The sequence below is a fragment of the Sitophilus oryzae genome, unplaced genomic scaffold, assembly GCF_002938485.1.
Source record: "Sitophilus oryzae breed Bouriz unplaced genomic scaffold, Soryzae_2.0 scaffold_1430_pilon_pilon, whole genome shotgun sequence".
Taxonomy (NCBI): Eukaryota; Metazoa; Arthropoda; class Insecta; order Coleoptera; family Curculionidae; genus Sitophilus; species Sitophilus oryzae.
This window is the reverse complement of record NW_022146094.1, coordinates 123128-140427: the sequence shown is the minus strand read 5'-3', so window position 1 is coordinate 140427 and position 17300 is coordinate 123128. Positions and strand designations below refer to the sequence as shown.

At 29.7% G+C, this 17300-nt stretch overlaps 2 protein-coding genes across 2 annotated transcripts in view; both read right to left on the bottom strand.

Moving 5' to 3' along the window:
- LOC115876246 (probable multidrug resistance-associated protein lethal(2)03659) overlaps positions 1-1547 on the bottom strand; it is a 35673-nt gene extending 34126 nt beyond the window's left edge. Inside the window, exon 1 of the mRNA XM_030891950.1 lies at positions 1443-1547. The gene's annotated coding sequence lies outside the window, so the exon portion shown is untranslated. The remainder of the gene's footprint in view (positions 1-1442) is intronic.
- Positions 1548-2005: 458 nt separating this feature from the next.
- Positions 2006-16482, bottom strand: LOC115876314. Its single transcript, XM_030892050.1, has 11 exons — positions 16288-16482; positions 15897-15972; positions 11716-11804; positions 11411-11510; positions 8739-8856; positions 7824-7920; positions 6416-6491; positions 5032-5123; positions 3587-3689; positions 2989-3053; positions 2006-2161 (listed from the first exon to the last, which is right to left on the bottom strand). The coding sequence occupies exons 1-11, from the start codon at positions 16339-16341 to the stop codon at positions 2144-2146; spliced, it is 888 nt and encodes a 295-aa protein (XP_030747910.1). The 5' UTR covers positions 16342-16482; the 3' UTR covers positions 2006-2143.
- Between the last annotated feature and the right edge of the window lie 818 nt (positions 16483-17300).

Genomic DNA, 17300 nt, shown 5'->3' with positions numbered 1-17300 from the left:
TTTTAACTGTTTTTTATTACAAGTCTATTTCTTTTCTTATTAAGACAATAATTGTAGAATAATGTTTTGTTATCTAAAATTTAATATTATTATTGAAAATATCTGGCAAGTCCAGCACAGCCCTACCATCTTTTTCTTGAAGCATGTGATTTTAGTGATCAAGAGGACATACTATAACTGACTATACTGATAATATGTCTAATAATGATACCTTATAGTTTATGAATTATCGCTAGTCAAAGTTATTTAATTCCAACAGTGATACATTCATCAATCATCAAAGTACTTTTAAAAATCTAATAAATATTTCAAAATTTGAATTTTAGTCAGTGTCTAGCCTATAAGGAAAGAAAAAAAAATTAGAAAAACTCTTTTACTTATTGATTTACTTAAATGATATTATTTTGAAACATCCGTGAAAAAAATACTCTATAGTCACTACCGTTGTTGCCAACTTTCTGAAAAAAAATTTCCCACGAAGAGTTCACAAATACCATATTATAGTGTCGTCAGCATAATACAGATATTTGCAGAGAAATATTATGTTTTTTAACTGAAAATTTAAAATTTTTCTAAACAAATTTCGAAATATATTTTTCAATGCTTTTTTCGCGCAAAAAACACATGAGATTTCAAAATTTTCTTGTATAGGAAGAACAGCATTGGGAAACATTTTTGATATAGAACTTTCCTACACAGTCAATTATTTATCAACTTTTAGTACAGTGGTTAATAGGAAAAACCATTTTTTTTTTGTTATTGGTAATCCTACTAGAAGTCCATATTAAAGTACTAAAAAACGAAGCGTTTTTCAATATTAAAATAAGCACTAGAAAAAATGGTAAGCTGGTTTTACAATGATATACCATTTTAGGAAATATTGAAATACTGATAATTGTGTTGACATTTTCTGTACATTTTTTTCCAAAATATGAGGCATAGTTTGATGGATTTGTCACTAATGGCATTGATATATCATATGATCGAGAAAAAAAACGGCGTCAAAGACGGCTGTGTAATGACAATCGATGATAATTTTGTCGCGGTCAGTCTCTAGACGTCATTAACTAAAAATTGATATAAAACTTCCTATAAATTAACACTAAAATTATAGAAAGATTAAAAAATCTAAAAAATCGTCTAGGGCTTGACCTCCCCAAAATTATCATCGATTGTCATTTCCCAGCCGTCTATGACGCCGTTTTTTTTTCGATCCTGTGGTATATTAATGTCATTAGTGACAAATCCTGGCATTTTTTTACAGAGTGTTTAATAATAAAACTATATTTAACATTTTTTTAAATTTAAAAAAATAAATCTCAATATAACAAATTGTTTCTATATAATAATAATAAACAATTAGTGAATTTACATAAACAAATACCAGGGTTCAGGGTAGGTCAACGAATTGGTTAACAATAAACACACAAATATCAACTTACCGATAATCGGGTAACACGACACAATAAAAATTAATAAAAAATCCTATATAAATTCTTTATACGACCACTAAAAGAGGACTGAACCAAACTGAAGATTGTTTAAACAAATACTGCATGGCTGGACGTGATGTTTCGATAAAACCGATATACCCATGCACAAAAAATTGTTTTAAATTTATCTTAGAAATTGTTTTTGCATCCTCTACGTATAGTGTGGTAGGTTTATGTACAGGGTGGCTCGAATTCAACGCTCATCATTGGGATTTCGGAAACCGTAAGAGATACAGGATCGGTTAAATGGAGGCAAAGTAGCGCAATTTGATGCTCAATAAAATGCAGTATTGCATTTGTTTGCACAAAATATTCTTGTGGTGGAATTTTCTGTACATTTTTCTGTAAAATTTTGTGTTCTGGTGAATATCCAGGATTTTTTCAAGATACTTAAAACTTGCGATATTTACTTTCAGACTTAAGTATATAACAAGATAGGGAATAAAAATATGGAAATATAAGTATAAGAAGAAAAACAAAGATAAAACTTTTAATAATTTTATTAAGCCTGAATATTTTATGGCGAACGAATACATACAATTTTACTTAGCCGAAATCGTAAAAAACGAAATAAACTTGTTGACATAATAATAATATTTTTACCGTCTTCCAGTCCAAAGATCCCTAATGAGAATATTCGTCTTCGTCTGCTATATAAGCATATAAGCCTAAAAGAAAAGCAAAAGCATTATTAACGTTAAGCTGGATCAAACAATATTGTTATATGGAGTTTAAAAAAAAATATGCGTCCTTAAAAAGCCTCAAAACTGTCTGAACTGAAAGAAAAATAAGTAAATCTAGAGGAGTTACAAATGAAATAACATACAATTCCCACCTTAATACCTACATATTAGAATATTAGACAAACGGATTTTTCATTATTAAGTCATTATATAAATAAAATAACCTTAAATATTGTTTTGTTATTACTCAGCATATAGGTACAATCAAAATGTAAACACACGGTTTCTCTTATTGCATGCAAAGCTACTGCTCAAAATACTAACTTGTGAAAGGTTATGTTTCCATTTTTTTTTCATTTATAAGTTCTACAAATCATGCACTGTATAGCCCAGAATTTTTGTGTTCCTTTGAAAAAAAGATAGTTACAACGTCCAATCACAGCTTTTTTACAAAAAAAACACGTAACATGAAACTAAAAAATGTAAACGAAGAGAAAAAAAAACTAAAGGGTATTAACTTGCAAATAAACAGATATTTATAATTTGATGAAATATCAAAAAATATTGTAATAATATTTTTAAATCTTTTTTAATAAATAAAAAAAAATGCTCTACCTAGCATTTTTATGTTTACATCTGGGTTATATATCTGGGTACATATGTTATGAACCAGTAAGACTTGTCTATTTAAAATATTTCTTTATCTGATGTAAAGAAATAAATCAAAATATTTTTAGGCGTCTTTTTAGAGTAAAAGAAAAATAAAAATAAGAGGAAAATTACGTAAAATAAAGCATATTTTATATGATTACCTTGGGTTTCATATCTGCGTAACATTTATGCGTTAACCAGGCGTTTTCACATGGACTCTTGCCAACTGCAACAGAATTATTAACAATCAAAATAAGCAAAATTTTAAAATTCAAAATTGTTCAAGATTAAATACCAACAAAAAAGTCGTTTACCGCATATAGGGCTCTCTCCAGTAAGTATGATTTCAGAGCTTTGCGAAATGCGGGAAAGAATGAAAGCGACTTGATATCCAAAACCAGATGGTTGTACATTTATTTGGCATTGTACAGGGTGGGTCAAATTCGACGCTTTTAAATGGAAACACCCTTTTCTATAGGAGATAGACGAAAACTAATATCGGTGTCTGGAGCTCAATTTTCATCAAAAACATGATGGTGAAAACCGCACATCAATATCTGTTACTGTTTCGGAGTTACGGGGTGTTTTTCAAAAACGTGCATTTTTAACAAATCGCTGTAACTTTTTTGCTATGGAAAATTTTGTATTTCTATGAAAACATGTAATATTCTATAGGCTGCAAGACGACATAGGCGTACCAATCCTCACAAGCTTCCTTCTGTTGTATTAACTATTGTTTTTTATATAAATAAATAATACCTTTTGTACCGCAAGTTCTAATAACAGGCGTAGCCTCTTCCTGCATTTCCTCCGGCAACACCGCAATGGTAGCTTCAACATCGACCATACCATCATCATCAATCTTTAAAAATATAAATGGTATAAAATTTTTTACATTTATTATGAAAAACCAAATTCATTAAAAAAAAATAATTTTATTTAATGATTAAATTTCTCTGTATATTTTTCAAAAACTTTGCCTGTTCACCGCAAATTTTCTCACGTCTAATTTCTTAATCTCTGATATTACCATGGTTATGGCATTAAAAGGGAAAAAATGCAATTAACAAGCAAAAATTGCTGAAAACGGATAAAAATTTCGGAAAAGGTGTAAACAAAATACCCTGTATTATAAAGTGCAGAAATACTAGTTGTGTCATATGATTACTTTGTCTATTTCAGTATTCCCATAATAAATAACTAACTAGAGTAAAACATACCCCTTTAACCCGTAATATCTAAAAATATGTTTTTTTACTATCAAAATGTTATTTTAGGAGTTTTATTATTGGAATCTATTGGGATGAAAAAAATAATACCTTTCTGTCTGAGACAGATTTCCTTTATTGATAAAAGCAAAAGAAACATCTAAACGCTTTAGCAAAAACAAACATTATAGGGATGCGAAAAAAGGGCAATATTGCTAAAAAGGAAAAAGTAAAGAAGATTAGAGACATCAGTTCTTTTCTTAGTTCTGACATTAAGAACATATTTTGAAAGAAAGTATTAATAGATACAAAAAAATCAATTATGGGTATTTCGCCACTGCACTGCAAGAAAATCTACAAAATAAAATAGTTATTTTTTGTAAACACTTCTGCGTTAAACCTAAACGGACACTGTTTGTCAGAAGTTATGTTTACAGTTATACAAATTTGCCTAACAAAGAAAAAAATGCTTAACGTTTCGGAATGTTTATCTCTTTTCTTAAGAATAAAGAAAAAACTATTTAAATTATTTAAATTCAACTATTCGAGAACACTTTACTTTTTTTAAAACAGATACGTCAACAATTACTACCTGATAACAATTACTTAATAAGGTAAAACCAAAAAGCCCCAAACTTTTTTATGCTTGTATTAAACTTCCTAATTTATGTGAATCCAAACTAAATTATTATCTGTTAAAATCTGAACTGAATTATTGAAAATAAATTATGAAAAAACCCAGCTGTATCAATGTTATTTAATTTTACCTTACACCACATAACATTAAGAAAGACCCAACAAAAAAGCGACTAAACGCTTTGCTTGGCAAAACCTTTACGGTTAATGGTACCTACCTATGCAATCGAATTTCATTGAACGACTAATAGATGATTGAAAAAAAAGGTACTACACCATGAAAATCGTATTATTAATGCAATATCGGTACTATTACCTTAATAAATAAGGTTCTTAGAATAGATATTGAGATGTACTTACGCAAGCCATTTGGGCCATGAGACACTTAATGTAGCATTTGAGGTTTTCGTCATCTGCGAACACTTTTTCATTGTTGACTTTGTCGATCAAATCTGTAACGAACGGATTTTACTATTCAGGGTGTCCCAGAAATAAGTGCAAGTATTTTGCGAAAAAAATGTTGAAATTTTAATATTTTTTCTTGACATTTTCCGAAAAATATTGAAAAACTTTTGAGTGCCGCCTGTTCAGTTTCCAAAAATTGGTTTATAGTGTTTTGAGAGTATTCAATGTTGCCACCTCCTATGTCTTTAAGTTCACATTTTTAAATTTCTACAACAATTGTTATTTTTTTATACAAGATGATAAAAAAATAGGAATTTTATCGTCGACCAAAAAGATTAATTAATTTATCGTCCTATATAAAACAATATTTTTCCATAGCGAGTTACTTTTTAAAAAATATTCAGAAATTATTATTTCAAGGAATTTATTACCAGTAGAAAAAATATTGTGCTGGGTTGGCGTTGGATTCTATGTAATTTGACAAATAAATAAAGCTGTCTCTTTAGTTGTCAGTTTTGAGTCAATATTTTTTAATTCTCTTTCGTGTCGATTGCTGATTGAATTGGAGCCAGAAATGGCTCACAAAAGTAAATTACCAACAGATATTCAAGCTGAAGCGACAAATGCCATATCCAAACTACTTCCATTTAAATCCCGAATAACTTATGAAAAGGAATACAAAAATTTTCAAAAATGGAAGCAATTAAGAAACGTGCGAGAAGAAATAAAGTTTTTAACCTATACTCGCTGTTAAAGTATCATTTAATCTACCTTTGCGGTTAAAATACTATTTTATCTACTATTTTTGATAGATATAAGGCAATTCTAACAGCTGCTATGGAAAAAAATACTTTTTTTAATTCTCCAAAAACTAATCCTGAATAATTCAGATGGCATATGAATGTATTTTGTGCCAAATACACGTGTAAGTGTAGTGTTGTCAAGAATCGCAGTAAAATGAAGCCTTGTTAAGTGCTAAGTTGTGGTTTTAGGTAAAGTGACGATGCTCTAACCTAATTACATCGATCTGCTATCTATCGGAGTCCCGTTTTCTAATGTTCGGAAGTTTTTTACTTTTAATCTGAATTTTCGTCGTTTTTAAATCTTTCTAGACAGTCTGTCAACACTGGGCGTCGAACAAGCTGAGATTCTGGTAATTGCTTGGTATTTGCGGCGGCTCTCAAAATGTTTCCATTATTTTTTTCAAATTTTCAAACTTAAATTACTCGGTTATTATTAATTTATTATAAAAATGGTAAAGGGAACATATGATTCTTTTGGCCAGATCTACTACTGCTTAAAATACTTGCACTTATTTCTGGGACACTCCGTTATTTACCTTCAGATACTCCAGTTTCAGCAACACAGGTGTTATGCAACATTTGAGCTAGTTCTTTCATTTCTTCAGACATCGCCTAAAAATTAATTAATTTCTTGTTAATCAAAAATAATACTTAAAATGTTATTCGTATAGATCACAGCCTATTCATAACCAGTCTGTCGACTTAAAATCATTTGTATGGAACTATAGGTATCTACTTAGAAATACGCCTATCTTATGTTATGTTACAAGTCTGAAAATACTCAAAAGCAAGTGATGAGAATCAGCTGTTGGTTCATAAGCTGTGATATAAAAAATCTCTTGATCTTATTATTATTTATAAGTCAAATAATAATAGTAGAAATGTTGCTTGACTGAGAGAGCGTATTAGATAAATATAGCTTTATTATTGTTTAATTACAGAGAATAAGAACAGTTATTTTCTTAAATCTTAGAATAAATAGTATATTATTGAACGAGCAATTTATGCTAGCCATATCCACGCAGGGTGACGTTTGCGTCAAGAGCCGTAGGCGAGGGGCGCGAGTCACCCGAGTGAATAATGGCTATAAATTGCGAGTTGAATACTATACTTTGTCCACGGCCATTATAATAATTATGAGGAGTGTTTGAATTTGTATTTTTAATGTTAATCTTACTATTAATTATTGTATTCATGTTTTAGAGGAAAATATCACTACCTTTCAAACGTCAAAATTAACTAAAAGATAATAAAAACGTCAATATCATCAGTTGCTATGCATCGAGGGTCGCAGTCATCTCGAACTATTCTATTTTCAAATATTTGGAAAGTTTATTATTAGATGTGCTTTTTTCTACCACCTTTAGTAAAATAAATTTGTTGAAAAATGATAGATCGGACCACCAGCAGCTGACTTTTTTTGTTTTGTGTAACTAAAGTTGGTAATTTGTGCTTTATTTATCGTTATATATGTATTTGAATTTTATTGATGCTGCTTCAAGTTTTTGCAATAAAACATACTTCTACCAACTTTAGTTGAGTACAGTTGTTGGAGAACGATAAATTGGAGTACCAGCATCTGACTTTTTGTTGTTTTGTGTAATTAAAGTTGATAATTTGTGTTTTATTTAAAGTTATATATGTATTTGCATTTCATTGATATTATTTCAAGTTCTTTGCTTGAAAAAGAAAAGATAAGAAAAACGTCAAATCATCCACGCCGCACATCGGGATGTTGTGTCACGTTGGCATAGCAACAAATGTAAAGTAAATGCAAAGTACGATAATTCACTGTTATCAGCTGTTATATTTCACTATATTACAAATAATATGGGCATCATATTCCTTCAGCTAGGAAGTAGAATATTGACTTAATCTAAATCTTAAAAAAGCTAAAAAATACAAATACTGAATATTTTATATTCGAGTGTAACAAATACTTACAGAAACATTATTTATAGAAATATTTAATAATATTTGACACAGTAATACAAAATACACTAACATGTCTTTTAGGAACGATGCAAAAATCAAATCAACACTAATTTTTAATTGTTACCGTGCTTTATATCAGTTCATTTTTACCTACAGTGTGTAATTAATTAACGATAACCAATAATCTTTAAGCGAATGAAACCGATTATAAAAGTTTAATAAGCACAATAACAAAACTAAAAAATTATACAGCAAGGTTGGGAAAAATCAATAAAAAGAAAACAACATTTTTGATGTTTTTTTATTTATATTTTTATTTTAATATAAGTAGTAACAGAAATCACTGGTAATTATAGTCGGAGTTGGGCTTTAGATCAAAAAGTAAGCCTGAAATATGTAAATAAATTAGTAAATATATCCTAAAAGTTTTACATATACAGGGTGTCCCAGAAATAAGTGCAAGTATTTTAAGAGGTGGTAGATTTCGATAAAAGAAATATATTTTCTCTTTACCGTTTTTCATATAAGTCCAAAATTACGGAGTTACTTTACTTCTTCTTTCCAAAAAAATGATTTTTTGCTCAAATTTTGAGAACCACTTAATCTTTTCTGGATTTTCTTTCTTGTAAATTTAATCTACTACCTATGTTGCCATATTATCAAGAAATTATGTTTTTTTAACTAAAAAACTAAAAAAATTCCCAATTTTCAAATTTTTTTTTTGCCGAAGTTATTTAAAATACTTGCACTTACTTCTAGGACACCTTGTATAGTATGTGAAAGAAAACGATGTCATATTAAGCATAGAAATAATATTTCACTTCAGTTTCAAATCTCAAATATTTTACGATGAGTTTTCCTTATAACTGTCTGTGGAATTTAGAATGAGTCATAGTAAAGTTTGAACTAAAATATTATTTCTACTGTGACGCGTTTTTTTTTTCAATCACACGGTATCTGGGTTTAACAATACATACTTCTGGATCTTCTCTGTAATAACATTTGTGTGTCAACCAAACCGTGTCACAAGCATCTGCACCTCCTAAAAAAAAGAAAAATAATTAATATCCAAAGCAAACTAAGTTGTATAACTAAAACACTTGGCTGTTCTGATTATACACCCTGTATATTTATTTACCAGACAGAACTTCAGATCTTTCTACGTATTCTATTTTATTTATGTTTTAATATTCTGCGACTTATATCTATGATACAATAATATTAAAAAAACGAAAATATAGAACAAGACAAAAATCCTAAGAGAGTTATATTTCATTTTGAAAATTTATTGCCCAAAGTTTCTATTGTTTCAGTTTATGGAATGCTTTTGAAAAGATAATATATAAAAATGTATAAAATATCGGAAAATTTTATATTTTCTATGAGACCGTTTTACGTATCAAAAGCTTCGCTCTCAGTGAGAACGTTCCAATTCATAATAAAACATTTCATAGTGTCAAAGTTGTCAGTTATATCAAAAAACTTTTATACGTATATTTCCATATTATATAATATATCCTCTTTTTCGGTATTTATGTGCTATTGTTATAAATAAAAATCTAAATTTTAGATTGTTAAAGGACCTATTGTTAAGAAAAAAAGGAAGAAGGCAGTGGCGGTACGTAGGTCAATATTTTGGGATGCAGAATCAAGGCCCCCATACACTTAGGTTATATTGCTCGTTTTTAATCGTGTAGTTAAGCTCCACACACTGTCTTATTCTGCCCAGTTTATTTTATATACCTAGATTTGAGAAAAAATTTGGTAGTAGTGGCAGTACTAATTTTGCAGTAAAAACGAAACTCCAAAAAGGAAATAGAGAAAAATGTTACAAAAGTTGACTACTTATCCTTGTGTGACCGAGAGTATATATCTTGGCATTTTGCTATCAATTTATTATATATCTTGTTTTTTATTTCTCTCTAGGTATGATGTACTAGCTATGTACCGGGTGTCCCACGTAGGGCTTACGGAAAAAAACATGTATAACTAAAGAGGCTATGGGAAATTGCTGGACATTATTTTAAAGCTTGTAGAACAACCGCTAGGGGGCGCAACTGTAACAAAAAATAAGAAAATGGAGTTTTTACCCAATTTTGCCTAGATAAGGTGTACTATAAGTAATAGCTTCATAATCTTCAGTAAATTTTGAATATTTTTTGTTAAAGCCATTTTCCCCTATCTACCAAAATAAAGTGATGGAGGAAGGGTAGATCTGTTTTTATTTAAATATTAATAACTCTGGACTGGATGATCGGAATCCAACAAGCGAGAGCTCGTTTAAAAGAGCGTTTCTTACTCTATATTGTACCATAATAATAAGCTTTTGAACGTAGGCGCTAGGAGGCGTTGTCTTACAATTTAACAAACATTGCGCGTTTTTTCAAAAAAATTAAATATATGTAATTTTAGCTGATAGTAAAGAGTAGTAAAAGCTTAAAAAGTCAGCGAAAACCGCATCTTGATATCTTCTTTCAAACCGAAGATATTAGCAAAATTAGAATAAATACCAAAAAAATTATCAACATTTTGATAGTTTTATCAGCGTTTTTTATCTTTTAATTGCTTTTTGAAAATGCCTTTATTATTTGAAATAGTTGAAGTTGTTGGCATTTTGAAAAAGAAATTAAAAAATAAAAAACGCTGATGAGACTATCAAAATGTTGATCTAATAACAATTTGACGTTTATACTATTACGACAAAAGTAACTTTTTTCCAAAGCCTACCATGACTTCACCGAAACATCGTTTCTTGTTCACTGTTATTAATATCTTAATTATTAGATATTATGGTATTCTGGTATTTCGTCGATTTTAAAATAAACTAACTGTTTCTATCTTATTTTTTTGTTAGAATGGACATAATTAAGAGGGCTACTGATACCGTGTTGTAAAAATAAGGTAATTAAGGACTTATTTTTTGGTAGTTATTATAATTTTGCTAATGTCTTCGGTTTGAAAGAAGCGGTTTTCGCTGACTTTTTAAGCTTTTACTACTCTTTACAATCAAATTACATATATTATTGCATATAATTTTTTTGGAAAAACGCGCAATGTTTGTTAAATTGTAAGACAACGCCCGCTAGCGTCTACGTTCAAAAGCTTATTATTATTGTTTATATGGTACAATATAGAGTAAGAAACGCCTTTTAAACGAGCCTCGCTTATTGATTCCGATCATCCAGTCCAGAGTTATTAATATTTAAATAAAAACAGATCTACCCCTTCCTCCACCACTTTATTTTGGTAGATAGGGGAAAATGGCTCTAACAAAAAATATTCAAAATTTACTGAAGGTTATGAAGATATTACTTATAGTACACCTTATCTAGGCAAAATGGTGTAAAAACTCCATTTTCATATTTTTTGTTGCAGTTGCGCCCCCTAGCGGTCGTTCTACAAATTTAAAAATAATTTCCAGCAATTTCTCATAGCCCCTTTAATTATAAATATTTTTTTCCGTAAACCCTACGGCTAATACTTTCCGAGATACAGCCGAGAGCGATTCTTAGGGGGACACCCGGTACATTGGTAGACATTAAAGAGGGTACTTATTGAGGACCCGCCACTGCTTTTTATAAATCAGTAATACTTACTTTGTGTATCACATTTTCTGATTGCTGGCGCTGAATCTTGGAACTCCTCAGGTAAAACCGCAATCATAGCTTCTACGTCTATAGTACCTTCTTCGTCTACCTGAAAAAAGTTAATGAAATCCATTATATTTTTGTTTAATATTTCGTTTCAAGTATTTTCTTTTTATTTCAATATGTTTCTTGTTTTTAAATGTTGTTTTTAAATGTGACCAATGTTCAATACTAGTTTTGTCTCACCCTGTATAACATATAAACAACTATGAAATAATGTATAAAGGTGCAAATTCCTTAAAAAAAATACTTACAATGGCCATCTGGTCCAGCAGACATTTAATGTAACATTTGAAGTTTGGATCTTCGGAAAACGTGCCAGACTTTGCATTGGTAATGGCATCTAAAAATTTGTATTTTTTTATATAAACAAACTTCGAAATTTATAAGAATAATTGCGGCCATAGCTGCTTTTAGAATTGTTAGGTAAACTTCGAGTATTTTTGTAACATTAAAGACTAAAAATAAACCAAACTCCGTAAAGAAAAAATGTTTTATTTAAAAGTCGATTTGTATTCTGGGAGATAAATGTTTATTTTTGGCTAAAAGAGTTGGGGAATTTATCAAAACACTGGCGTATCTAAGAAAGTCATGTTTGGAGAATGTAATTTTCCCCAAAAAAATAGACAAATATTATATATTTATGTTACAGTTAAGTTAATCCATTGTCTCCATTTTTGGCTAATTTATTCATGAGCAGGTTTGAAGTGGAGGCTAAGAATCTTATCACTCTCGTTTGAGTATTTTCCAAGAGTATGGTTTAGGTATGTGGATGATATTTTTGCTGTTTTTAGTCTTTGATTATCATTTTGACAGACATTCAGACACCATAGATAATTTTATTTCTAAGTTAAATAATCGTTTTCCTTCCATTAAATTTACACATGAAATTGAGAGCAACGACAAATTACCATTTCTAGATGTATTAGTTATTAGAAATACTAATAATTGCCTGGAATTTGATATCTATAGGAAAAATACCACTACACGCAGATATATTCCTAATGAATCATATCATAGTATTGAACATAAAACGGCTAGTTTAAATTTCTTAGTTCATAGATTACTTAGTTTTCCACTTACCATCGAAAGATATGAAATAGAAAGAGATTACATTAGGAATGTAGCTGAGTGTAATGGATATTCTCCTTCACTAGTTGATAAAATAATTAGAAAACGTAGGTATAGGTTAATGATTTCTGAAAATTCGACTTTTCAAGTGGAGAAAGATACGTCAAAATATTTTTCGATACTGTTTGATAGAGAATTATCCCGTGGTCTAAAAGGAATTTTTAAGAATGTCAATTATAAACTTGTGTATAGTGCTAATAATAAATTACAACAATTATTAGGTAATCCAAAGGATAAAACACCTCCACTGGAAAGGTATTTATGAAATTTCTTGTAAAGATTGTAATCAGAAATATATTGGGCAAACTAGAAGATCAATATTAACTAGATTTAAAGAACATTTAGCTCAGATAAGATATGGTAGACCTCATAAATCTTGCGTTGCCGAACATATTGTTGATAAAGAACATTGTATAGATCTTAATAATTTAAAATTAATTAAACAAGTCTCAAATTACAGGCAATTAGATGCATATGAAAGCATCCGAATTAATAAATGTAAAGATAGTATGAACAGAGACAACGGTCCAATTCCTTTAAGTTCTTTGTTCCTACTACTCTAGTGGCGGAAATTTAACTGTTTCGCTCGGTGGGCTCTGACTCGGTTGGCTAGATCTGGCCACGCCCACTCGGTGCCCACTGAGCGAGTATATAAACGCTCAACTTGTAGATTGTATTTTAGTTTATAGTCATCTGCTGATGATGCTAACATGGTTAGCGAAACGGGCGTCCAGTGTAAAAGTAAAAGTGTTTTGGTGTTTTATGGTGATTTAGTGTTTTATTTTGCAATATTTTCCACAAAAAGGGAGTCTTAGTGTTTTTTACAATTATTATATTAACACAATTGTGTTAAACCCCCTGGATAATAAATTCTGTCTACACCACTGTACGAAAATATAATTATCAAACCCCCCATAGTCATGAAATAACCAGGAAGAAATTCGTGAGAATTTAAAATTATAAACCTCTTATTTTTTTACCCCATACACATCAAAAGAATATATTAAACTTTGAAAATACATTTTTCCTTGTTATAATTTAATATTATACTGTCAAAATGAAGGAAAACTTTCATTGAAAATATAAAAATATCAGTAAAAAACATAAATTTTCTTGTACAGGATTATTTTATCATGAATTAACTGGGTAATTACATTTTTTTTAATAGAAAAACTTCTTAGGCCTGTGATGAAAGAGAATGTAACTTCTCCTCCTTGGGGAGAAAAAGTTTGTCTCTCTCTGTGGATGTTTTTAGAGAATCTGGGTCACAAACTTCATTAATATGATGTTAGACTTGTCCGAAATGTCAAACGACAGTTTCTTATTTTGGATACAGCTACAGCTAATTTGATCTTACTTAGAGATACTTAAATAAATCATAAGGTTTTTTTTTATAAATGTTTATTCTTAGAAGATGCTTGAAAGACAAGAGAAACATAAAAAATATATTAATGTATACCGGGTGTTCTTCAAAAGTGGCTTGCCCTTCCCAAGTAGCATTTTCACGACTTGCGACCACATGTTTACTAATCACAACGTTGGATTAGTTACAAAAAATAGTTAGCTCCATACCTTGGGTATTAAAATAAATATAAACGTTGTTGTAACGTTGTGCCGACGTTGAACTAGTACTACAACAAAGTAAAAGTTTCTGCGACGTCGAATAAACGTTGTCTTGTAACCTTTTTTGTTTAAGTGATCTGTAAGTGATTCGGACAACGTAGTTACAATGTTGGGCAATACAGAGTTTTCCGACGTCACTTTCAGGACATATTCCAACGTTATGCAAACGTCGTCTGTTTTACTAATTCCAACGTTGTTTAGATTTCCTTATTCTTACGTTGGTAGGACATCGAGTCACTACCTTTTTGCAACTGTATTGAACCATAACCTTAAATCTTAAATTTTCACTTCATTGTTCTGTTCAGTCAGACAGTTCAGTACAGTTTTTGTTTTTATAAAAAAAAACTTAATTAAAATGGGACATAAGAAAGGTACATTATAAAACTAAATTTAAATATACATCGACATATTACCGATATTTTATCCACTTCCTCGTTTATTTAGAATATAGAGGGCGGCACAAGCTAGACTCTAGGATGACTAAATTAGGCAATCTTGCGACTAGTATACTACCTGTTAAGGCTGAACTGCGACTTTATTAGTCCAGTATGCGACTACTCGAACTACTCCATCTTAATCTCCAAAACAACAAAGTGAAAGCCGCCATGTTGTTTAGTAAGAAAATGTTTCGTTCTTAAAATAGCAATTCCTGATTTTTGAATAGATTAACTTGAAATATTTGACCCTAAACAACACGCGGAAACAATTTTTTCGACAGCGAATAAATTATTCTCATTTTACTAAAAAAAATTCAAGAAATATTTTAAAACTTCTTTAATTTTAAGGCCCATTAGTATTTTTCAAAGTAGAAACATTACATTTATCAATAAAGTTGTTTGCGTTTGACTTTTTTGCCTTGGGTAACGAGTTACAGAGTCGGTTAAAGTGTTTCAATAATTATGATCTTCAAACATCCTCCACACTTAAATGCTTTTGTTTTGTTTTCCTTTACTGCCATCTGGCATATGTCTCTAACTAAATCATAAAAATAATATTTTTACTATAATTATCCCAATTTAGAACAGGCTAATTAAGCAGCTTTGGAAAAATAGATTTGATCGGCTAATGTAATTTTTCGTACCTTATTCTGGCCGGTTAAAAGATGCCCAACTCGTATTTTTAATCATAATTCAATTTTTTCAAAAGGAACGAGGAGTCTCAATTTGGAAAATACATTTTTTACGAATAATTTTGTACCACACACTTGGTATTTCGAATCAAATTGTCATTACATTTATGGCATGGCACTCTGAATTGAAATTTAAATTACTATTTTTCTTAGTTAAAAATATCAAAAGTTGACATATGATATGTCATTCCATTCAGAATGTCATTTTCTATCAAATAAAGTAAAAAATACCGACGGCATCGTTTAAAAAACAAAAATTGTAGTCATTTCCGGTGAAACAGGAAGTGACCGAAAACAATTGAATACGTCAATCAATCCTAATTTATGTCATATACTAATATACGAAATTTCGTTTTTTTATCTGAAAAAATAAAAAAGTTATAGAGGTGAGTCGATTTTGAAAAACACGCGGTATAGAGGCTCTAACCAACACATAAAAAGAAGAGAATAAAAAAAGAATATGGCATCACAGTAATTAATGAGAGAATATACTTACTGCATCTGTGGTATTGATGATATATTTAGAGAAAAATAGTTATACAAAAAACTTACCCTCTTTTGCACCAGTTTCTCCTACGCAAGTGTCATGTAATTGTTTAGCTAATTCCAGCATTTCTTCAGTCATACACTAATACAAACAATATCAGTGTCTTTATTCAAATCACTCAAACAAAACCATAAAATTGTTACCTGAATTAAGGACACCATATTATACACTATAGAGGAACTATTGGAACACCCCCCAAAAAAATCCGTATTTTTTTTAATGTTTTTGTATAATTTCTAGCGCAATTAACTTACCCTAGCATAGCAGTACGACTCCAAGTACCAAGAATCTTCCAGTTCTGCTATCTAGAATATTATTTATTTATTCTATTATTTTGTCCTTTACTCAAGTAACAATCTGGTTTTTAATGTATTTATTTAAGGCTAATATACTTACAGAAACGTAAGGTAAATAATATATCGCAAGACATATTGTTAAAACTTTAAACATGGCTTTTTTGAATATGTCTAAAGAGACTTTTCTTGATATAAATCAAATCATGTACTAAATAAATCTGTTATATATCCGCCGTTTAATAGTCTATTAAAGTTACTTTGGAAAAAAAACGTTTTTGAACATGATGGTTTTCGATCGGTGAAGTGTATAATTTTGTCATTTTTATGTTCATTGAAAAATCTTTTAAGTACCTGTTAATGTTCGATAAATGTTTGTTACGGATGTTTATAATAATACAGAGAGATTAGAAGGGGTATTATTAATTCTATTGTCTCTATTACTTCCCCAAAAATTACTAAGAGTTACTAAAAATTATTGCTTTTGGTAGCAACTGATTCTACTTTACTAAAAGTCGTTATTTTTACTAGAATTTTTTTCCAGAAGAACCAACAGATCTTTAAGCGCCATACTACGATGTGGTCGGGTATAGACTCAAGGAGGACGAGAGTATACAGGGTTGTTTACCACATACGACACGGAGTATTGTAGCTAAACGGTGAGATTTTTACAAATTGTAAGTTTGGGGTTCGTTGAAGGACTATTAGAGCTACAATTTAAAAATATTTTTACAAGATACAGAGTGTCCCAAATAAATAAAAAATATCAAAGTTGTATTTTTTTAAATGGAACACCCTGTATATTATTACATTTTTAGTTTCTACGATTAAAATAAAGGTTAATTTGATTAAGGTTTATTATACTTAAACCTTACCGTTTGAAATATTTTCAATTTTGTGAAATTGCAGTAAAAATTTTAAAGCTTCATTTCTCCAAGGGTGTCAATGTTTTTAATACTAAATATTTAATGAAGTTTATTTATTGATCGGTTATTGTGTTGCAATAATAAAAATAATACTACCTTATACAGAGTGTCTAAGAATTTATTTTAAATAATTATTAGCTTCAAACGGCAATAACTTTTTTAATTTAAATAGAATGCCCTGTATATTTAT

Coding starts and splice junctions, on each gene's coding strand:
- LOC115876314 (XM_030892050.1), bottom strand. CDS start 16,341: ATGTTTAAAGTTTTAACAATATGTCTTGCGATATATTATTTACCTTAC. Junction 11,805..15,896: donor AGAAACTGGTGCAAAAGAGG/GTAAGTTTTTTG, acceptor ACAAATTTTTAG/ATGCCATTACCAATGCAAAG. Junction 5,124..6,415: donor TGAAACTGGAGTATCTGAAG/GTAAATAACGGA, acceptor CGTTCGTTACAG/ATTTGATCGACAAAGTCAAC.